The 23,981-nt window shown below is 42.1% G+C and overlaps 1 protein-coding gene across 1 annotated transcript; it reads right to left on the bottom strand.

Annotated features, from left to right (window-relative positions):
- Positions 1-8,419: 8,419 nt before the first annotated feature.
- On the bottom strand, positions 8,420-22,805 carry LOC109157330. Its single transcript, XM_019305229.1, has 3 exons — positions 22,167-22,805; positions 21,680-22,067; positions 8,420-8,988 (listed from the first exon to the last, which is right to left on the bottom strand). Exons 1-3 carry the CDS (start codon positions 22,803-22,805, stop codon positions 8,420-8,422), a joined length of 1,596 nt encoding a protein of 531 aa, XP_019160774.1.
- Between the last annotated feature and the right edge of the window lie 1,176 nt (positions 22,806-23,981).

Genomic DNA, 23,981 nt, shown 5'->3' with positions numbered 1-23,981 from the left:
AATTCAAATAATAGCAGCAGTAAATAGTCCCAAACCACACTGTGGTCATCCGGGTCTTTCTCTGTCCGTTTAACGGTCCAGGTCCACCTGATTCGCTCTGAGAGGCACAAAAGTTGGCCCAAAGGGAATCGTTACTTGTGAGAATCGAACCCAGGTTAACGGTCCAGCTCCACCTGGTTCGCTCCGAGAGGCACAAAAGTTGGCCCAAAATGAATCGTTACTTGTGAGAATCAAACTCGGGTTATCCCAAAATTCTCCCCCAGGAATCGTTACTTGTGAGAATCAAACTCGGGTCCACCTGGTTCGCTCCGAGAGGCACAAAAGTTGGCCCAAAAGGAATCGTTACTTGTGAGAATCAAACTCGGGTTATCCCAAAATTCTCCCCCACAAAAAGAACTCATTTGCCACTTAAGCTACCCTGTTGGGTTAACAATTTTACCATAAAGTTTAATTTTATGATGTAAACTTTAAATCATATTTCTTAATTTGCCCACATGGATTAAGAAAAGGCACATGATTTCTTAAGTTTTATCATAATGGTTGTAATGAATCTTATTGAATAAAACTTTAGCCCACAGGCAAGTTTTATGTCACTTGATTCTTCAACTCATTGTCTCATTTGATAATTGTCCCCCACAAAGAGAGCTCATTTTACATCACATTACTATAGTGGATGAAGTTCTCTTCAAATAGAATAACTTCTAACTTGCAAACTACCATGTAGTGTGATGACATCCCGATTACCATTCTAAATAAATGGTCATACGCTGAAAATGTTTGAGAAAGTATAGAACAGATACTACATTGTAAAGAATCATAAGTATTTCAAAAAAAAAAAAAAAATAGCTTCTAACTTTAAACTAACCACATTTCCACAAATAAACTTCTCAAATTATTACCATTCTTAATCTACCTCAGAATTGAAGTCAAGATACAATTAGCAAAATAGCAACTCGGAGCTTGAGCTTTGTAGGTATAACCCTTCACGAAAATTCCTTCTTAGGAGGAGGATGGGATTGTAGCTAGGTTTGGTGTTTGGTTGAATAACTTTGAACTAGCTAGTAGAGGCGTCCACGATTCGATTTTAGTTCGGTTCTGCTTCGGAACCCCGCCGATTCGTGATTCTAAGATAGCCAGAACTGGAATAGGAACCTTCTTTGGACAGTTCATGTCCAGTTCCGGTTAAAATCGGCGGTTCTAACAGGACTTATTTATTTATTTATTTATTTTTGGGAAAATGACACTTTTTCCCCCTGAATTATATACCTATAGCATTTTTTCACCCTAAATGATTGAAGTGGCTGTTTTTCCCCCTGAAATGTTAATTGGACATATTTACCCTTAAACTAAATATTTAATTTATTTTTTTTCTCCAACAAATTATGACCATAATTTGGTTCAAACTAAACAAACACTATAGCAACCAAACCGAAATATTCCAATTACAATTTAGAATCGAAATTCGATATTTAGAGTTTGTTAAAATCGTGAACCGGAACAGACGGTTCATGTTCCGAACTGAAAAAATAAAATACATTTATTGTTGAATTTAGACTATTTTAAAATAAAGACGGTTCAAAATCGCGAATCAGATCCGGAACCGCCGGTTCACGGTTCAAGATTCAATTTTTTTGATACATAATTTTAATAAATTGACATTTAAATATTGGGTTCTAGATCTGAATTATAACCGTAAACTATTAATTCGATTGCTTTAGTATCCGGTTCAATTCAAACTGTATCGTGGTCATCCCTACGTATACGCAATAATTTGTTGGAGTAGTAAAATAAATAAAATGTTTACTTTAAGGGTATAAATGTCAATTTAATATATCATGGGGGAAAAAACACCACTTTTAGAATAATTGAGGGGGCTAATGTGCTTACCTAAATAATTGAGGGGAAAAAAATGCTATAAGTATATAACTCAGGGGTAAAAAGTGCCATTTTCCCTTTATTTTTTGTTGTTTACTACCAACGTCGCTGTGGCTCTGCCGTGCAAGAAGTTCCCCATATTTTGTTCCCCTCATAAATTCCCATCAAAATTTAACTCAATCAACAATCAAATAAATAATAGGAGCTCTGTTATTCTAAAGACTATGAAATTGAAAGAAAACAGTGTAATAGAGCTGAACCACTAGGTGGAGGGAAACTTTGAGAGTGCAGATAATGCGGTCGCGCTCGGCGAGGTCGATCTTGATGCCATGGGAGACAAAGGGTTCGAGGAATCTGAAGGGCATGGAATCCACTATGGCTTCATATTCACCGCCTTCTTTCTCCAAGAATTTTTTGATCGACTCCAAGTCAATTTCCTTTCCTAGTTTCTCATGTCGCCTAAATAAATATACGGTTCCAAACTGAACCGTCTGGTTCCGGTTTGTTATTATAAGCAAACGAAACTGAAACTCCGGTTCGATTAAAATAGTAATGGGTTCGGTTGGAACTGAACTATGGTCATCCCTACTAGAGAGTAGAGTAGGAAGATTGAAACTTAATTTGACAATGTTGATCAACATGATTGAGCTCAGATTAGGAAGTGGCAACCTAATCCAAACCCAAACCCAAGTTATTGATCAACCATGCAATCCTTCAAGAAATACAGAGTGCCACTAGTGTTACACATCCGTGACACTTGTGCAAGTGTTGTGTATGTGGGTGTAGACACCGAAAATTTGAACTCCATAAATGGACAGACAAAATTATTATTGGGACGGTGTCGAGATTGATTATTGAACTAATTTAATTAATTGGGTCATAATAATTAAATTAATTTAATGAGTTCAATTAGATTTTATTTGGGCTATTGAATTAATTAATTAATTGGTTCAAGCCTACTTCATATTTAAATTTGAATTATAATTATAATTTAAATATAATATTAATTTTATTATATTTGAATTAAATAATTATAATTTAGTTTGAATTTGAATTAGATTATAAAATAGTGAACCTAGACTTGATTTTGGGCAAGGTTCATTTTCCCAAATAATTAATTAATTAATTAATTAATTAATTAAAAGGGGAGGTTGTTGAGGAATGTTGGTTAGGCTTCTAGTATACAGCCTTCATTTTCATTCCATAACACAACTTGAAGACTTGAGAGCTTGAAGGCATTGAAGAACGCTTGACAATTGAGAAGACCTGAAGAGTTGAGAGCTCATTGAAGGCATTAAAGAACGCTTGAAGACTTGAAGATATTTTTGTTGATTTTGCAGGCAATTTGAATCCATTGCAGGTACTTTGGAGCTTTGCAGAATTGATTGTCTCGAAGATCTTGAAGTCTTTTGAAGACATTTGAGGATCTTAAGGCAACTTGAATCCATTGCATGTGTTTTGAAACTTTGCAGGGTTGATTATTTCTAAATTCTTGATGTTCGTTGTTGAAAGTCACGCCAATTGAATCCCGGAGGCTACGCTATTTGAATCTCGGAGGCACTTCAATAGATAACGTCAGTGAAGAATCAGAGGACTAGACAGAGATTTTGTACTTGCACATTGAATTATACACACGCTGTACACGGAAATTTGTGAATATATACAATTTCAATATTTTTTGTTTACAGATTTTAATTGCCACCTTGAGACTTGTCGGGACATGCCGCTTGATGCGCTTGGAGTGAGAAAGTCTCGAAATTTAAAAAACTGTCCTTTAAATTCATCAAGGTGCATCTTAATTTCATGAGCCCAAAACACATGCATAACATTCCTTGAGCCAAAATTATTTTAAGATGCAGTTGGTCATAGTGCAATTCCATGAGCCCAGAGCCAAAAGGTATGAAGACTCTGTCATGTTGAATATTGAGCTTATACAACATTCATTGACCCATTTAAAAGTTCCAAGCCCATCACCTCTTCAACACTGATGAGTGATGACCATTAAAAAAATATGACTGAATTAGTCTCAAAATTCTCTCAGGCGAAACTCCCGTAGCATACGAATCCCACCACTAGAAGGAAACTTGTTTTTAGTGGCAAAACTGTTTCCCGTTGCAGAAGTTTTATCTTAATCCTATTGGGATTTCAGACTGCAACTCCATCTCCAATTCCTTCGCCAGGCACTATAAATACATACATCAACTTACAAATTCCCACAAACACAAGGAGAAACTGAGGAAGAGGAGAAGAGCTAACAACCGGAACTCTGCCCTTCAAAAAGGTAACTTCCATTCTTATTCTCCTTTTTCCTTTATGCATAACCTTTTATATGCAGGAATGACAACACATACACGTATGGCTGCAATACGAAAACACGAAAACGAGAAGGAGCAACTTTAAACGCTAGCAGTAACCCACCAACTGCTTCAACGATTTTTTTTATTTTTTTATTTTTTATTTTTGTTTTGCCACCTGTCTGTCGTAGTTTTCATCTGTTGATGGTCGCCGGGATTGTCCGCCGGAGTCTACATCGTTGATGCTACTAGGAGCCTAGGGCTTCTTGCCAATCTCGTGGAACGAGTAACGTGAAATCTCTTTGCCGGAGGCCACCGCTGTTGGAGGTTCTCGCCTAACTTTGACGCTGCTCAGCCTTGTGGATCCACTAGTACAAAATTTAGAATGGACGCCTACTTTCCGAGTCACTTACACAATGAAGGTGCCTCGGAAATGATATTATTAAAATAATAATAGGGAATCCGCGGCACCCACGACAAACGGTTGCCGCAGATATTAATATTTTAATAAAAAGGGAATACGCGGCACCTTTTGGAAAAGGTGCCGTGGATATTTTATTATTATTTTAATAAAATTAGAATCCGCGGCACCGTTTAAAGAAGGTGCCGCGTGGTTTTTATTTTTATTTTCTTTTTTTCTTGTCGACTATACGTACCCAAATCTCCAAATTTGAAAATCGACGAACTCATCGCCAAATTTCTCAAATCCATCGCTCCATCGCCCTCCTCATCGCTCCACCGTCCTCCTCACTCCACCGTTCTCCTCATCGCTCCACCGTCCTCCTCAGTCCACAGCAACGACCGCAAACAAGCAGAGTGACGCCACCGACCGTCCGTTGCCAACCGCGCAACTCCACCGTCCGCCGCCAACGGCCACTGCAACGCACTCCGTCAGCCACACCGCCGACACAGCCACCATTGCCGGCGACTGAAGGTAATTTGGATTATTTTATTTTATATTTATTTATTTTTTGAAATTATTTCAATAAATGTTGTTAAGTAGAGCTTAAATTGGTTAAATAGATAGATTTTAAGCGGATTAAGAGAAGGCTACAGAAATGTGATATACTCAGTATTCACTGTAACCCTTTTGTTTTTCAATTGAAGCGCTACATAAATGTGATTTTACGCGGATTAAGAGAAGCGGCATGTCCCGACAAGTCTCAAGGGGGCAATTAAAATCTGTAAACACAAAAAATATCGAAATTGTATATATTCACAAATTTCTGTGTACAGCGTGTGTATAATTCAATGTGCAGGTACAAAATCTCTGTCTAGTCCTTTGATTCTTCACTGACGTTATCTATTGAAGTGCCTCCGGGATTCAAATAGCGTAGCCTCCGGGATTCAATTGGCGTGTGCCTCCGGGATTCAAGTGACGTAGCTTCCGGGATTCAATTGGCGTGACTTTCAACAACGAACGTCAAGAATTTAGAAATAATCAACCCTGCAAAGTTTCAAAACACATGCAATGGATTCAAGTTGCCTTAAGATTCTCAAATGCCTTCAAAAGACTTCAAGATATTCGAGACAATCAATTTTGCAAAGCTCCAAAGTACCTGCAATGGATTCAAATTGTCTGCAAAATCAACAAAAATGCCTTCAAGTCTTCAAGCGTTCTTCAATGCCTTCAATGAGCTCTCAACTCTTCAGGTCTTCTCAATTGTCAAGCGTTCTTCAATGCCTTCAAGCTCTCAAGTCTTCAAGTTGTGTTATGGAATGAAAATGAAGGATGTATTTATATTAGAAACCTAACCAACATTCCTCAACAACCTCCCCCTTTTAATTAATTAATTAATTAATTAATTATTTAAAAAAATGAACCTTGCCCAAAATCAAGTCTAAGTTCATTATTTTATAACCTAATTCAAATTCAAACTAAATTATAATTATTTAATTCAAATATAATAAAATTAATATTATATTTAAATTAAAAATATAATTCAAATTCAAATATTTTTTTTTGATCAAGAAGAGGGTGGTACCCAGAACAAACTAAACTCTAGCTCCTCCCCTGGTGTTAACCAGTGTATTTTTCCTAAAGAGCTTCATTCCTGTTCTATCTTGGTGAATGGCTTCGAGCACCTCCTGGGGAGGTGACGGCAAAGAAGAGTGCCAATCTGGTGCAACAACGACAAAGAGACAAGCTTGTCTGCCACTCTATTCTGCTCTCTCCATACATGCTTGAAGATTACCTCATCCATGCTCTGAGCCTCATAAATGCAGCGTTGAATAATATTGTTTTGCTGCTCAGGGCGACGGTGCAAGCTATTAATCATGACAAGAGAATCACTTTCAACCACCAGGTTCCTTACACCACAATCCCTTGCCAAATGGATGCCCTGAAGAACTGCCCATGCTTATGCCTCGTCAACTTGGCAACGTCCAATATTGCATGTGAAGCCTCCACACCAGTCCCCATTGGAATCCCTCAGAATGCCCCCGCATCCTGCTGATCCACTCCCTTTCCGACAGCCGTCGACATTGAGCGATATCCAACCAGGCCCCGGCCTTCCCTAGCCTACCGGCGACTCAGCAGTAGTTGCGGACGTACTCCCCGAAGACCTGCGAGCTGCAAACGCTGAATGCACTTCCGCATCATAGCTGGTGAGCCAAGTCTTCTTCTGAATCATCGGAGTCGAATCATATCTAAACACCTCCTCAGTATGCCATTTCCATAGCCACCACAGGCGGCTGCCAAAATGCTCCGGCCAATCTTCGTTGAGACCTATCTTCGTGTCACCTCGGAGATTTGCAGAAAACCATTCATTCCACTTGGAGTCTGCTAAGAGCCGTCGCTGTTCGCCTTGGGAGAGCATCCTCCCAGATATCTCTCGCACCTCTGCACCACCTGAAAAGGTGATTCAGGTCTTCTGTCTGCCCTGCACAACAAAAACACATGGGGTCAGTTGATAGGTTCCTACGTACCCGCTCAGCATTAGTGAGAATTCTCCCGTGCTTCACTAGCCAGATGAAAGAACAAATTCTCCCAGGAAGGCGAAGCGACCAAATGCGGTTCCAGTCGTTATCGATTTGGGGCTGCACATCAGTCGCGATCATCTCGTACGTAGTCTTCACCGAAAAACGCCCTTTTTCGTCAGGTTCCCAGCCTATGTCATCTTCTACATTCCCTTCAGCCAGAATGAAGCTTGCAAGGCGTTCCTCCGTTTCCTTTGGGAGCACTCGTTCCAACTTCTCCCATTTCCATCCTCTGTGTCGATCCCAATAGTCAGCAACATTAGCGTACAAATCCGGCAGGCTCAACGGTCTTAGTAACTGGTCATACAAAGGAAACGGCAACAACCAGCGGTCCATCCACAAACGTGTGGTTTCTCTATTACGAACCAGACGAGTGGTTCCCTTTTCCAAGAACTCTCCAGCAGCCGTTATCCCTTTCCAAGTATTCGATACTTTCTTCCTCCCCGTGTTCAGGCCAGAGCTAAAATTGTTATAGTTGTACTTAGCATCCAGTGCACGAGCCCACAGGCTGCCTGCTTCCTTTCGGAGGCGCCAACCTAGTTTGACCATATAAGTACTATTTAACTAATGAAGTCGGCGGATGCCAAGCCCACCTGTATCCTTTTCTGACGTGACCATTTGCCAGTTGACAAGGCTGATTTTGTTTCCCCCAGCATTACTCGTGCCCCAAATGAATTTCCTGGTTCGTTTCTCCAGCTCCAGGCATAGACTTTTAGGGAGATAGGCTGTTTGCATCGAATAAACTGGAATTGCATTTAAAACCGACTTGGCCAGCACATTTCTGCCTGCCAATGAAAGAGTTTTTGTCTTCCACCCTTCCAAGCGTGCTGAGACCCTCTCAAGGAGGCCACTAAAAGTACTGCATGTCACACGGCCGTGAAGCGAGGGTATCCCTAAATATCGTCCGAGGTCACTAGTTTCCCTTATTCCAAATCGTCCGAGGTCCTAAATATCGGCTCAGTGTTGCATGAAAAAAGAATGTGTGTTTTGTCCAGGTTGATTCTCTGGCCAGATGCCATGCAGAAACGGTTCAAACAAATCTGAATTATCTCCACTTGATCAAGTGATGCCTCCGAAAATAGCACCATATCATCTGCAAAACAAAGATGAGACAAAGTTGGTCCTTCGGCTGCAAATTTAATGCCTTTCCAGTTACACTTACCGACTTTTGACACAATTAAGTGACTGAGGCGTTCCATGCATAGGACAAAGATGGCCGGGGACATGGCGTCCCCCTGCTGAATGCCTCTGCTCGGGCTAAACGGGCTAAGTCATTCCCCATTCCAAGCAATGGAAAGCTTAGAGGACCTGATGCAAGCCATAATAATCCTTGTCCAATCTTCCTGAAAACCTGCCCGCTCAAGGGTGTCCTGAATAAAGTCCCATGACAACCGGTCATAGGCTTTCTTGAGGTCGAGTTTGATGGCCATTAAACCAGCCGCTCCCCGCTTCTCACGCATGGTATGCATTACCTCCTGGTAAATAATGATATTATCCGAGATCTGTCTTCCTGGAACAAAGGAACTCTGAAACGGGCATACCATTTTAGGAAGGATGCTCTTCAGCCTATTTGTAATAGTCTTCGTTAAAATCTTGTAGCTCACATTGCAAAGGCTAATAGGTCTGAACTGCTTGATGGTCTTCGGGTTTCTTACTTTTGGTATGAGCACGATTAGAGTATCATTAACTCCCTCCGGGAGACAGCCTGACCTTAGCGCCTCTTCGACCATGTTGAACACACTATCGCCCGTTAAATCCCATAAATTCTGGTAGAAGGCCGCGGGAAAACCATCTGGTCCTGGAGCCTTATAAGGTTTCATATCTGTGAGAGCCTTGTGAACTTTGTGACACCCCAAAAAACCAAATTCAATTCATGGATTAATTGAGTAATTAATCCTATTCAATTGAGGAATTAATTTCTAAAATCCTGAAATTTAATAGTTGGGGACTAGTATTGACTAGTCAACTCCAAAGTCAAGTTGTACCTTGAGCTTTGAAGGGAGTTCCCTTGTTCCTTACACCTTTCTAATGTTAGTAAGGGTATTCTTGACCTTTCACCAAGTGTTAGTATTGTAACCTAACCTAGAAGACACCTCCATTCTATCCCTTACAATTTCTAAAATATAGCTATACCTTCTCTCCAGAAAGGTGAGTGGCTTTTCCTCCAAGTTAAGTTGAGACCTTGCCAAGACTTCAAGATTTGCTTTCAAGATTCAACCTTTCCCCTATTTGGGCATCTATGAGGGTAAGATCTAAGCCTATCTTGTGTTTTTGGTTCCATCTTAGGTGTCTTTTTCTTAAAAGTAGGATCTTTATGATCTTTTGGTTTGTTCTTGAAGTGGGTTTGGAAAGTGAGCCTTGTGGAGAGCTTGTTGAGGTGTAAAGTGAAGTCTTTTAGTCTGCAAGAGGTAACCCATGCTCTACAAAACCTATTTTGCTTACCTATATGTGATTTCTTGGATTCTACATGTGTTTTGCTATGAAATGTGAGTGTTTATGCATTTATCTTGTGAAAATGCATATCTAGAGCTTGTGTTTAGGTTCTTGTGTGCCATTGCTTGGCATTTCCTATGATTCAAGTCATTTTGTTATATTGGGTGAGATTTGGCATGTTTTGGACTTGAATTTGAGCTTGGAGTTGAAAATCCCCGAAAGGATCTTTTTGCACAGGTGTATGTACCCGCGGGCAGAACGACGGGGAGAGCTCCACCCGCCGCCCACCCGCGGGGAACATGTAGCCGGTGGGTAGTGTACCCGCGGACGGAACCACGGGTGGGAGCCTACCGGTGGGTCTACCCGCGGGGAACACTGTGGTGTTTGTTTGGGATTTGTTCCCCTTGATTCTTTTGACTCGGTATTTGGTCTTTTGACTTCACGATGTTCTTTTGTGGAACTATTTGAGTGTCTTCTTGATGTTTCGTATGTCTAGAACTATATGGTAGGATTCCGTGTAGGTCTTTGGTGTCTTGAATCGTGCTAAGTGTTCAACATTGTGTTTCGTTGAACCGTGATGAGTCTTGTGTGTTCTCCGGAACTATCTTTGTTTTACCCGTTTGATAAGCATACTAGTTCGGTGTTTAAATGCTAGCGTGTGTGTTGTTCGTACTTTCCGTTTGGTTGATGATAACTTGTGTTATTCATCGTTGTTGTTGTGGGCTGTGACCCATTCCTTGATTGAGTATGTTTCATACCTTCGTTGTAATCCGTTGATTGATCCTGTTGTGGTGTGACGCGTGTGTGGCTTTACCTGGATTGCACGATTAGTGGTATGGGACACTAGTCACCAAGGTATTGTAGCGGTTCTCGTGGTGGCCGTGACGTGATTATGGAGTTGTGGCCTTTGTGTAAGGTTCACGTTTTATGAGGGATAACATGTTTTATTCGGGCATGTGTTGCCATGTGTGAACGGTATCTCCTGTACTATGAATCAGTGGTTTTGTTGGAGGGACTGTTGGAGGGGGAACGACAGTTCCCGGGGGAATAAGGTTGGACTTGGTGTACAGGGGTCCTGGAGGTAAAGGTTGGAACTAGATATAAGGTTGGGGGTAGCCATAAGGTTGGAACAGGGCATAAGGAAGGCATATCAACTCGTGATGAGTGATGTCACGAGGGCTTGTGTAGCCGTGGTTGTGTGTTCTGTTCTTGTGACGTGTGCAGTCACAAAGGCATGTGTTACCTAGGCATGTGTTGCCAATGGTCTTGTCGTTATCTTTTGTGTTGTGGTTAACCTTTGTGGTTTCGGATGTGTTCCCGTGTTGGTTGTTGAGAGTGTTGAGTCTTGTGTTGACTGTTGATCTTGATTTTTGACTTATATACTTATGTATTCCGTTTCGAAAATGGTTTTACAACTTATATCTTACCTATGTATGTTATTTCACATGTATTGGTGGGTTACCTGCATTATTCGCTGACCGGGCGTCGTCCCATGCTTATCTTTGTGTTCTTTCAGGTGATGTCTACTCGAGCGCGATGTCTAGTGCCTGGTAGTTTAGTACCTTTCCTTTGTTTTTGGCCTGTGAGCCGATGTAGTGATAGACTTATGGTTTTGGGATAGTTGTGTACACAATGCAGATTTGACCGCCGTAGCGTTTATCATTGTTGGTAAACGTGGCATAACACCCCTGTTTGGATTTGCTTTTATCCAGTTACCTTTTTATCTTCCGCTGTGCTAGTGTTTTGTTGTGTTATATGCATGTGTTAAGGCTGTTATTATAGCTTGTTTTAGGGGGGTGTTACAGTTGGTATCAGAGCCTAGGTTTGAGCCTAGGAAGAGTTAAGTCTAGACATTCTAAGTGGTTAAGTGTGGTTTGAGATCTCTAAGCGACCTTAAGAAGCTAAGTGTTAGGCTTAGGACTCTAGGTGCGCGGTGAGCTGTGTGTTGCTTCTGCTCTTGCTTGTTTGCTCTCTTTTGGTAACCTTGTTATTGTTGTAGAAGTTGCGATGCCGCCTCGTCCCCGAGCCCGCACCCTGGAGACCCTGATGCGGCCCAACATATGAAGATCCATTAAGAATACTAATTGGGCCAATCACAAGGCCCAAGTCCAAACAATTAAGGCAACTCTTCATTGGTGATGTTCAAAGATGGTGGAAATCCAAGTCAAGCCCATTTGCAAAATATGAAGAATAACTCAAGGCTTTTTTATAATTGTTTAAGTGCTGATTTTGGTGATTAAATTAGGCCCAAATCAGCCCTATTATTTTTGGTCATCATTAATTTAAATTGTTTGGAATAAAAGAGAAAACACTAGTTGTATTTAGAAAGGATTCCTTAAATCCTTTTCTAAATAAAACTCTATTTACTTGTTTTCTAGATTAGGTTTAGGACTCTTTTTCCGATTGTATTTAGATTACAATGCTGCCCTATACCTATAAATAGGGCACATCCATACCAGTTTGAAGGAGGCTTTAATTCAATAAAATTCTTAAGTTTTTCTTTACACTTGTGTAAGAAACCTTATGGCTAATTGTGGACTCAATTAGTGGCTAGTCGTGGACTCGACTAGCAAATTGATTCGTGGACTCGAATCAATCTTACTTTCTTCAACCTTAGATTTAGGTTCGTGGACTCGTTCTTGAATCGAAGGAAACTAGATCCGACTCTAGTTGATTGAAGATTGCAACATCGAGGTACTTGAAGCTACATGTGATTCTTCCAAGTCTTTGAGGATTCGAGACAAAGGGGTTCTCGTGAGGTTTAAGGTATTTCGATCCATCTCTATCTTTACATTGAGAGCAATTCTTGGGACAATACTCATCTTATTTGAATCTTGGACTAGATTCATATCAATTTGGTATTCAGAGCCTAGGTTTATCTCATTATCATTAGAAATTTGGTTTCTTTGTTTTTCTAGGTTTATCTCGTTTTTATCTTACATACTATTTTTTTTCGTGTCTTATTCATAAAAAACCCTAAAAAAATTTTCTTTGCATTCTTGATTGTGTTCTTGAATCTTGATACATGTTCTCCATTTTCTTGAAAAACAATCCCGAAAGAGTTTTCCCTTTTTCCCGTCCAATATCAACGAGACCTCACACCTCCTAAGCACCATATTACCATATATTCTGTCAAGAAAACAACCCCATCTCACTATTACCTATATCCAAAGCGCATTTACGCGCAATCACGTCGCAATCACACCCTGTCCAGATTTCCGCATTCTGTGACAGGTTTCAAAGAATGACCTATATGTCGAGATCCACTGGTTAGTTTTATCTGAAATTTGGATATGTTTTGGATCTCTTCTGGGGCTTTCTATTGATATATTATACACTTTCTAATTCCTTACGGTCATTGAGATATTGATCTTCGAAGTAAGGGCAGCGTTTCTGTTTTTCTGGGTGATTCTTGAAACTCTTGATTCTGTTTTGAAGTGCTTGTGTGGAACCACTAGGTCTGAAATTTTTGGTGATATTTACAGTAATTATTTGGAGGATATTTATCAAAAAAATCAAAAAAAAATCAAGAAAGTTGAAAAAAAAAGCAATAAAGAAGAAGAATAAGGTTGGGGAAAGAATTTGGCTGGTAGGAGAATTTTGGAGGGACAAGGAAGGGGAAAAGTATAAGGTTGGAAGGAGTTATTGATAGATTCCTAATTGGTCTCTATCTTTTGATATTGATCTTGCACATCTTTCTGCCATACTTCCTTCTTTGGTTTCCTTTTTCTTTCAAATCTTATTTAGTTTCTTTGCTCGTATTGTCCTTTTTCTTTGCTTCTTGCTCTCAATTTTATTACCTATCTCGCGATACACCCTTACTCTCAAAGGCTTGTGAAGTCTTCCAAGGTACGTTTTCTTAAACTTTGAGGTTGAATCCATATCAACTTGAGTACCGGACTAGAATTTTCCTTTTTGGAAAAAGGCTTGTGAGAGTATCTGCCACCTCGAGCGATACACGAGTGGAGTGTGTGTTTGTAAGAGTGTGTAGTGCACCCCCATAGCTATATAATCCACCTCTTACCTGCGAGCTGAGAATAGTGAGGGAGCGAGCCAACTTTTTGGTTTCACTAACATGAATACTCACATATCTTCTTGTTTTTAGATTTTGTTTCTCATCTACAGATGACTGAAGAGGTTCCAAACACACGTAGGAGGTTAGAGCAGAAAATAGATGCTCTAGCCTTTGCCATGAAAGGTTTAAGCACTCGAATGACTAATCTAGAGCAACACCCTAAGCAAGTGCAACCGCCACTCTATACTAGGGGAAACATTCATGGAAAGGGATGCATTATCGTTATCAATTCGGATCGATGTATGAATTTAGCTAGTACAGCCATGGTGGACTACCTTAAGTTACCTCTTATCAATCACCCCCAACCGTATAATCTTATTGATTCAGGGGATGTGAGAGTGACTAAACAAGCTTTTATTCCTTTTTGTATTGGCAAGTATTATGATGAGGTTTTATGTGATATTGTGCCAATGCGTAATGCACATGTTTCACTTGGAAGGTCATGGCAACATGATAGACATTTTTATTATAATGCACTCAACAACATATGCAATGTCACCTATAATAGATTTATACATGTGCTTAAGCCTCTACTTCCAAAACAAGTAGAAGAAATTCAACGGAGATCGAAGCAAGCTCTCAAACCAGCCTTGAAGAAAGAAGAAATCAAAGAGAGCAAACTGGAACCTCCACGTTTAGAATTGGAGTCACCACTCCAGTCCTCTAACTTAGTTTGTAGCCAAACAAAGGAACCACTATCAGTGGTACAGTGCAAAGAACCAGCCATACCTATCAAAGTATGCAGCCTCGCTTGGTAACAAAAAAGGATAGTAAGCGAGAGAAAAGAAGGGGAGTAACTATTTACTCATTTTTATTTCAAAAGCATGCATTAAAATTCTCTAGATTTGTTTGTCATGTTTCTATTAATGAGCTACTTGCTAGATGTGTTAGAAATTTGTTTGCCTCCATACATCCAAGATTCCTTAATTTTGATTTTACTAAAACTTTATTTGATAGAGATAAGGAACCACTAGGAAGTTATAAGGCACATTTGAAAACTTCTTATGTGAAATACTACTTGCTCAAGGGGTTTTCGTTCAAAGTCAATGGGATTGGTTTTTTTTGCTTGGATTTGAGCAATGGTTTTCCAAAGAGTGATGATGTTTTGCATGGATATTTTCATTGGCCAAAGAAGAAAAAAGATGTAGAATCTTATGTTCATAATTGTGCTGCTTACCACCACAATGCATCTAAATCATTACTTGATATTTCCATGGATTTTGTGTTTGGTTTACCCTTAAGCTCTAGGAGGAAAGATTTTGTGCTTGTTGACAATTCAAACAAGATGCCTAAATTTAATATGTCTCATTTTGATGAATTATTACCGTCCAGAATGTTTAAATTTCATGATGTGTCATTAGACTTAATTGCCTTACTTGTTGATTGTAGGATGATGATTGGAACGACTCGTGTCAAGCATCCCAAGAAAAAGTTCCATGAGCGTGATAAAACAGAAAGTGAGCTTGCTACTTTGTCTTTCACTGAAGATTTGGATTCGAGGACGAATCCTTTTCAAGAATGGGAGAATAATAGGAACCAGTACACATGGAATCCAGAAAGGGTAAATAGTGGGCTCATCACAAGGCCCATAACGACGACCTTAAAACATCATTGGTGGAAGAAACAACAAAGACCAATAATAAGTCCATTCGATAGAGGAAAATATTATAGTGGCCAATTTCAAGTGATATCATGGATCGAAGACAATGCTTACAAGATTCGAGGTCGAATCATTTTCAAGAAGGGGAGGATGATGCGGCCCAACATATGAAGATCCATTAAGAATACTAATTGGGCCAATCACAAGGCCCAAGTCCAAACAATTAAGGCAACTCTTCATTGGTGATGTTCAAAGATGGTGGAAATCCAAGTCAAGCCCATTTGCAAAATATGAAGAATAACTCAAGGCTTTTTTATAATTGTTTAAGTGCTGATTTTGGTGATTAAATTAGGCCCAAATCAGCCCTATTATTTTTGGTCATCATTAATTTAAATTGTTTGGAATAAAAGAGAAAACACTAGTTGTATTTAGAAAGGATTCCTTAAATCCTTTTCTAAATAAAACTCTATTTACTTGTTTTCTAGATTAGGTTTAGGACTCTTTTTCCGATTGTATTTAGATTACAATGCTGCCCTATACCTATAAATAGGGCACATCCATACCAGTTTGAAGGAGGCTTTAATTCAATAAAATTCTTAAGTTTTTCTTTACACTTGTGTAAGAAACCTTATGGCTAATTGTGGACTCAATTAGTGGCTAGTCGTGGACTCGACTAGCAAATTGATTCGTGGACTCGAATCAATCTTACTTTCTTCAACCTTAGATTTAGGTTCGTGGACTCGTTCTTGAATCGAAGGAAACTAGATCCGACTCTAGTTGATTGAAGATTGCAACATCGAGGTACTTGAAGCTACATGTGATTCTTCCAAGTCTTTGAGGATTCGAGACAAAGGGGTTCTCGTGAGGTTTAAGGTATTTCGATCCATCTCTATCTTTACATTGAGAGCAATTCTTGGGACAATACTCATCTTATTTGAATCTTGGACTAGATTCATATCAGACCCCGACCAACGAGCAGCTCGCTCAGAATCTCCATCAGCTGACGTAGACGATGCAGACGCTCAGTGAAGCCTTGCTGAACAACAATTAAGCTGTGCCGCCTCCTCCCCCTGCAGGGCACCGTGATGTAGGTCGTTTGGTGTCGGGGCATCGGCCGCCAACCTTCGCCGGCGAAGAAGACCCGGTAGTCTTGGAAGAGTGGCTACGGGTGTTTGATATGATCTTCACCGTGGTGGGTTGCCCCGAAGAGAGAAGAGTAGAACTAGCAACGTTTTACTTCTGTCAAGAAGCGGATCTGTGGTGGGTCCATGAAGGTCCGACACTCCTTGAAGAGCCTGAGTTTGATTGGACCGCGCTCAAGGACATAATGCGCGAGAGGTTCTACCCGGAACATGTGCGAGCCGCCATGTTTGATGAGTTCCTTCACCTGCAGCAAGGATCCCTGTCTGTGGTCGAGTACCACATGAAGTTTTTGGAGTTGGCGCGCTTTGTGAGGATGCTTGTGCCTAAGGAGCTTGCTAAGGTTGAGCGTTTCGTTGCCGGTCTGAATTATGAGGCATGGAAAGCGTTGAAGGTTAGTAGGCCGAGTTCCCTTAAGGACGCGTATCTGAGTGCCGCGGATTTGTATCGCGTTTAGCAGCTTCAGAGAGGATCGTTTGAGCCAGCAAGGAAGAGGGTTGAGAGCGGAGGTTGTTCCACCTTCAAGAAGCCTCGACCGAGTTTTCAAGTCAAGAGCGTGGCATCCTCATCTCAAGGACCTAATAGGATGGAGCAAGGGAATCAAGTCAAGCCATCTCCTTGTCAAAGGTGTGGGAAGATGCATGTCGGTTAGAGTTGCAACGGCTTCGCGCTTCGGTGTTTTCGATGTGGTGATCGAGGTCACAAAGTCGTGGAGTGTCCTCAACCAGCCGGTCAGAGAGCGTTGCCGCCACCCCCGGGAGTCGGAGGAGCATCAAGAGGTAGTTTGGGTCGTTGAGCGGTTGGAGCTAGGCCACCTGGAAGGGTCTTTGTGATGGCGCGATCCCAGGCCGAGTCGGAGGGCTTGGTGGAGGATGAGTTGGCAGGTAACCCTATCCTTGTTTTTTTGTTTTTTTTTTTGTTTTCGCAAATATCGTGTCCTTGTTGTCTTGAGTGTTTATCTTGTGTCTCGTAGTGTCTAATTGAGTTGTCCTTGTTGTCTTGAGTGTTATCTTGTGTCTCGTAGTGTCTAATTGAGTTACTTGGCAATCCTTGGCATGCTTTTCTTGAGTAGTTATTCTTTTGGAGCTTAGTGTAATCTCTTCTTGCTAAGTGACTTCCTTAGTTGGCTCATAAGTCTCGTTGTGAAGTTAGTCATCTATCTTTGGAATGCTTTGTACTTGGGCCAATTCTACAATCCCTAACCTTGGTTGTTCTTACAACAATTCCTTGGTGAATTTCCCAAATTCTTCAAGTATTCTTTGAATTTGGAGATAGCCAATTCATGTCAAAATTCCTTTTTGGGTATCTTATAAAAATCAAGATATTTTTAATGTTTAATTATAACCTTTGAGTTTTGAACCCAAGCCTATTCTTTGCCAACCCAACTTCTAAACAATTTGAACCATTTGTTTTTCTTAGAACTTATCCAATTTCAATCCCATCTAAACCATAAATTCTCATCTTTACCCAAATCCCCAAATTAAATCATCTTTTTCCCCAATTTCTCCCAAATCCCTAAAATCTCCAAACTCCCTTTTTCTCTCTTCCCTCCCCACCCGCGTGTAGCCGAACCCCACCCCCACCCGTAGCTTCACCTGCAACTCGCCACCACCGCCAACCCGTCGCCCCACCGTCGCCGTCGCCCGGAGCTGCCGTGCCACCGCCGATCTGCTATCGCCGAGAGAAGCAGCGAGAGAGAGAGGGATCGGGCAGGGTGAGTAAGAGGAAAAAGAGGAGGAGTTGCGGGCTTCTTTTGTTGAGTTTTGGGTCATCTCTTGCCATGCCTAGAAGATCAAGTTTGGCTAGAAAAACGGAATGGGTGGATGCCCATTACCTCGTTCTTGAAGTTAAAGCTTTTGATCTGGAATCTTTTCCTAGTTCCTTGTTGGATAGGCTTAGATTCCAAGGTTTGTTGGATGGATTTCTCGCCATAAGGGCCGAGACTTACCCGAGCCTGGTTAAAGAGTTTTATCGTCACATGGTGGTGACAAGGGAAGGTGAAAAGCTTGAGATCACTTCCAAAGTGAGAGGTGTAAAGTTGGTGCTTTCTGAGAAGAGGTTGGCTCAGCTTTTGAGTTTGTCTGCTACTGGAATGGCTCAATATAGTGGTCATGCTTGGATTAGTACGGATACCATGGGGTATCATGATTACTTGAGCTTTTTGTTGGGCCGTACGAGTGGTTTCACTCAAGCTTCAAGGCTGGAGAAAAAGTGGTTGTCTGCGGAACAGAGGATCTTGGTTATGTTGGTATCGGATTGCTTGTTGCCTAATAACAACAAAAACAGTTTGTTGGGAAAGTTGGAGTGCACCTTTGACTTTTGTCTCAAGAATATGGTTAAGTTCAACTTGCCAGCTTTAATGTTGCAACACATGGTGTTTTGCCGGGATCACAATCGGAAGAGCTTACCGTACGGGATGGTGTTGAGTTGGATCTTGGTTAGGAAGGGTGTCAGTGTGGATGGTTGTCTCCCGAAGGCTGTGGGAAAGATGGTGTTGGATGCCGCCAACCTTCGAAGTTGTAATCTGTTTCAGATGGATGATGGTGAGTACATCACGCTGGAGGAAGTTGCAAGAAAAGCACCTGAAGAAAGGGCCGAGTTGGCAGCTGAGTTTGGAATCCATGCCGGGAAGTTGAGCCTCGCCGTTCATAGCTTGGGAGGTGATGAGGAAGCCGAGGATGAAGCCGATCGTGAGGATGTGGTGGGAGCACCAGAAGTTGCTGAAGAAAGTGATTCGGATAGTGAAGAGAACCGACGAAGAAGGGAAGCTCGCACGAAGAGGGAGCATGATGCCATGGTGCACGAGGAATGTGTTATCGCCTTGCTTTGCCAGCAGAACTGCTTGATCGAGGAGGGTTTTGCCTTTATGAAGACGCAGTTCATTGCCGTGCATCAGAGGCTAGACCATGTTGAGGCCAGTTCGAGCCGCAGAGACGAAGATGAGGAGGAATCTGAGGTGGCCGAGGAGTCGGAGAGTGAGGAGTTCTAGCTTGTGTCGTGGTAATCCCGTTCGCCTTTGTCTTTGTCGTTTCCTTTTTGCCGTTGTTAGTTGGTAGTCGTTTGTTGCTCGCCTTGTGTGTTTGCTTGCTTTGCTTGTTACCTTGTTGTTAGCTAGCTTAGTAGTTGGTGTTTAGAGTTAGCGGTCTAGTTCTTAGTGGTTGTCTAGAAGTCGGTGTTGGTGTTAAATCTAGAGTTCGTGATGCTTAATCCAACCCTTTGTTAAACTCTCGCCAATTTTTGATTTGATATAAGCCTTCCTTTTTGTTTGGAATTCTTGTGAAACCTTTTGAGTTTTGACCAAAAGAGCTCATTCTTGAACCTCTTGTCACAATGTTGTTTCCTATCGCCGTTTGTTCTAATTCGTCGTACCCAAGCTTCGGGGATGAAGCTTCTTTGAAGGGGGAGAGGATGTGACACTACAAAAATCCAAATTCAATTCATGGATTAAATTGAGTAATTAATCCTATTTCAATTGAGGAATTAATTTCTAAAATCCTGAAATTTAATAGTTGGGGACTAGTATTTGACTAGTCAACTCCAAAGTCAAGTTGTACCTTGAGCTTTGAAGGGAGTTCCCTTGTTCCTTACACCTTTCTAATGTTAGTAAGGGTATTCTTGACCTTTCACCAAGTGTTTGTATTGTAACCTAACCTAGAAGACACCTCCATTCTATCCCTTACAATTTCTAAAATATAGCTCTACCTTCTCTCTAGAAAGGTGAGTGGCTTTTCCTCCAAGCTAAGTTGAGACCTTGCCAAGACATCAAGATTTTCTTTCAAGATTCAACCTTTCACCTATTTGGGTATCTAGGAGGGTAAGATCTAAGCCTATCTTGTGTTTTTGGTTCCATCTTAGGTGTCTTTTTCTTAAAAGTAGGATCTTTATGATCTTTTGGTTTGTTCTTGAAGTGGGTTTGGAAAGTGAGCCTTGTGGAAAGCTTGTTGATGTGTAAAGTAAAGTCTTTTAGTCTGCAAGAGGTAACCCATGCTCTACAAAACCTATTTTGCTTACCTATATGTGATTTCTTGGATTCTACATGTGTTTTGCTATGAAATGTGAGTGTTTATGCATTTGTCTTGTGAAAATGCATATCTAGAGCTTGTGTTTAGGGTTCTTGTGTGCCATTGCTTGGCATTTCCTATGATTCAAATCATTTTGTTATATTGGGTGAGATTTGACATGTTTTGGACTTGAATTTGAGCTTGGAGTTGAAAATCCCCGAAAGGATCTTTTTGCACAGGTGTATGTACTCGCGGGCGGAACGACGGGGAGAGCTCCACCCGCCGCCCACCTACGGGGAACATGTAGCCGGTGGGTAGTGTACCCACAGGCGGAGCCACGGGTGGGAGCCTACCCGTGGGTCTACCCGCGGGGAACACTGTGGTGTTTGTTTGGGATTTTTTCCCATTGATTCTTTTGACTCGGTATTTGGTCTTTTGACTTCACGATGTTCTTTTGTGGAACTATTTGAGTGTCTTCTTGATGTTTCATATGTCTAGAACTATATGGTAGGATTTCATGTAGGTCTTTGGTGTGTTGAATCGTGCTAAGTGTTCAACATTGTGTTTCGTTGAACCGTGATGAGTCTTGTGTGTTTTTCGAAACTATCTTTGGTTTACCCGTTTGATAAGCATGCTAGTTCGATGTTTAAATGCTAGCGTGTGTGTTGTTCGTACTTTCCGTTTGGTTGATGATAACTTGTGTTATTCATCATTGTTGTTGTGGGCTGTGACCCATTCCTTGATTGAGTATGTTTCATACCTTCGTTGTAATCCGTTGATTGATTCCTGTTGTGGTGTGATGCGTGTGTGGCTTTACTTGGATTGCACGATTAGTGGTATGGGACACTAGTCACCAAGGTATTGCAGCGGTCCTCGTGGTGGCCGTGACATGATTATGGAGTTGTGGCCTTTGTGTAAGGTTCACGTTTTATGGGGGATAACATGTGTTATCCGGGCATGTGTTGCCATGTGTGAACGGTACCTCGTGTACTATGAATCGGTGGTTTTGTTAGAGGGACTGTTGGAGGGGGAACGACGGTTCCCGGGGGAATAAGGTTGGACTTGGTGTACAGGGGTCCTGGAGGTAAAGGTTGGAACTAGATATAAGGTTGGGGGTAGCCATAAGGTTGGAACAGGGCATAAGGAAGGCATATCAACTCGTGATGAGTGATGTCACGAGGGCTTGTGTAGCCGTGGTTGTGTGTTCTCTTCTTATGACGTGTGTAGCTCCGAACATGTATTTTGAGCATCTCTGTATCTGAGATCCAGTCCCCGTGATCACCCATCAGCCCAGCGACGACATTTCTAGACCTGCGAACTGTCGTGGCAGCGTGGTAGTAGGCAGTATTCCTATCTCCCGAGTTGATCCAATCTTCCCGGGATCGCTGGAAGTACATAAGCTCATCCTGGTACAGAGTATCTTCAAGCTCTTTACGAAGTTTCCATTCCAGCTTTACCAGGCCCCCGTGACACTGTTCCATCAACCGGCTCTGGATTCCCCCTATTCTGGCCAAGAGGGTTCTTTTACGTCTGAAGATATTACCGAACGCTGACTTGTTCCATTGGGTCAAAGTACCCGCAAGGTTCATGTTATTTAGCGGAACGCCTTGCTCTCTATCCCATGAGCCGTCCACCACTTCTCTAATATCCGGGTGAGTTAGCCAGGCTGCCTGAAAAAAGAAACGAGAAGGCGTAAGATGTTGTGTACGGGTCTCAACTCATATAAGGATCGGGGCATGGTCCGACGCCGTCCGGGGTAGGTGTTGAACACAGGCCTCGGGGAAACTAGTGCGCCACTCGGTGTTGCATAACGCTCGATCAAGTCTTGCCCCTTTGATGCGATCACTAGATCCGTCTTTGACCCAGGTAAGCTTTGGGCCTGTAAAGCTCAAGTCAATTAGGCCCTCTTCCTGTATCCAGCTTGCAAAGTCAGCACTCCGTTGTGTGGAAAAAGAGGTGTAATTCAGAGTCTCCTCCTGGTAAACCACAGAATTAAAGTCCCTCGCCACCAACCAGGGCCCCGAAATAGCCCTATTACACTGCCTCAGGTCACGCCATAGGCGTTTGCGAAGCTGGTGCGTGGGGCTTCCATAGACTGGGGCAAAAAACAAAGGAGGGCTACTTGATTTAGAGACCTGCAAGAGTATGAACTGTGGGTGAGTAAACAAAACCGATATCTGCACCAGGTCCTTCCAGAAGACCCAAATGCCACCACTGAAGCCTAAGGCTTCCACACGGATCCAATCAGAAAACCCGAGCTTGCAACAGATAGCATTAGCCTGAACCCCCGACACTTTGGATTCAAACAGACCTAAAATGCACGGCTTATGGTCCAATAGGAGATTCTTTAGGGTGCGGATGGATCTCTTTCCACTCGCCCCTTGGCAGTTCCAAAGCAAACAATCCATAAAACAGAGCAGGGAAAGGAAAACGAGGCACAAAGAAAAAACTAAGCAAAACAAGAGTTCAAAAGACAAACTCAATGGGCCTGTTCGGCCCTCACTGCCTCAGCTTGCGCCGGGATCCCCTCAAGATCCATCACCATGTCCCCTTCCTCATCAATCCGGCCCGGTGGATCTGCGTGATGTTCTTTAGTTGGCTCCCAGACTGGGGATGGAATATTTCCGGTTGGGTCTCCGAGATACACCCGCGTTGAACGAATCACCTGACCGCCTTGTTCCCCTCTTATGACCACGTGCTCATCCTCCTCCGCGGCTCGCCTAGGTCCCACAGTTCTTTCCCGCCGATTGCCTGCCCCCGAATCCGCTCCTTGTGCCTGCGATGATCCCCCACCCGATTTCTCATTCAAAACCTGCTTCTCTATGGCGATGACATTTGGGCGGCGTACTCTGCCTCCCTGCGTCAATGCCGGCTGGCTTCTTGCGCTTTGCGCCTGCGTGGTATGGGGTTCATTAGGCTGTTCATCCGCGTCAGGAACCGCATCTGTTTCCACTGCTGCATCTCTCTGTATCCCTTCTTTGCCTACCTGCTCAGACAAAGGAGCAAAACTAGAAACATGTACCTCATTGTCGCGGTTAACGGTGTTCGCCTGTCTCCTCTCACTCGTCGTCCTCTGTGTTCTGTTCGGTGGCCTCTATCCGTTCCTTGTCTTCCTCCCCAGAGCAATCATCCATACGCCAAAAGGAGCGTCACCAACTTGGACCGCTTGGCTTCCATTCGCGTTCTGATGTGGAGCAGCCTTCATCGCTCCTTCCTCCCCGTTGTCGTCTCTTTCCGGCGTCGATTTTTTCGATTTGGGGCATGCGTCTAATTAATTAATTAATTCAACAACCCAAATCAAGTCTAATTGGACTCATTAAATTAATTTAATTATTATGGCCCAATTAATTAAATTGGTCCAATAATCAATCTCGACACCGTCCCAATAATAATTTTGTCTGTCCATTTATCGGGTTAAAATTTTCGGTGTCTACAGTGAGTGTTGCGGGAAGCTAAGAATCCGCGACACTTTCAGCTTAGGAAGTGTCACATATTATTTTATTATTTTACTTTTTTTATAATTGGTGTATCCGCGACACTTATTTCCTAAAAGTATCTAGGAGAAAGTGTGGCGGATATTTTTT

This window comes from Ipomoea nil, unplaced genomic scaffold, assembly GCF_001879475.1.
Source record: "Ipomoea nil cultivar Tokyo-kokei standard unplaced genomic scaffold, Asagao_1.1 scaffold2779, whole genome shotgun sequence".
Lineage (NCBI taxonomy): Eukaryota > Viridiplantae > Streptophyta > Magnoliopsida > Solanales > Convolvulaceae > Ipomoea > Ipomoea nil.
The sequence above is the reverse complement of the archived record's forward strand: the minus strand, read 5'-3'. Positions and strand labels throughout refer to the sequence as shown.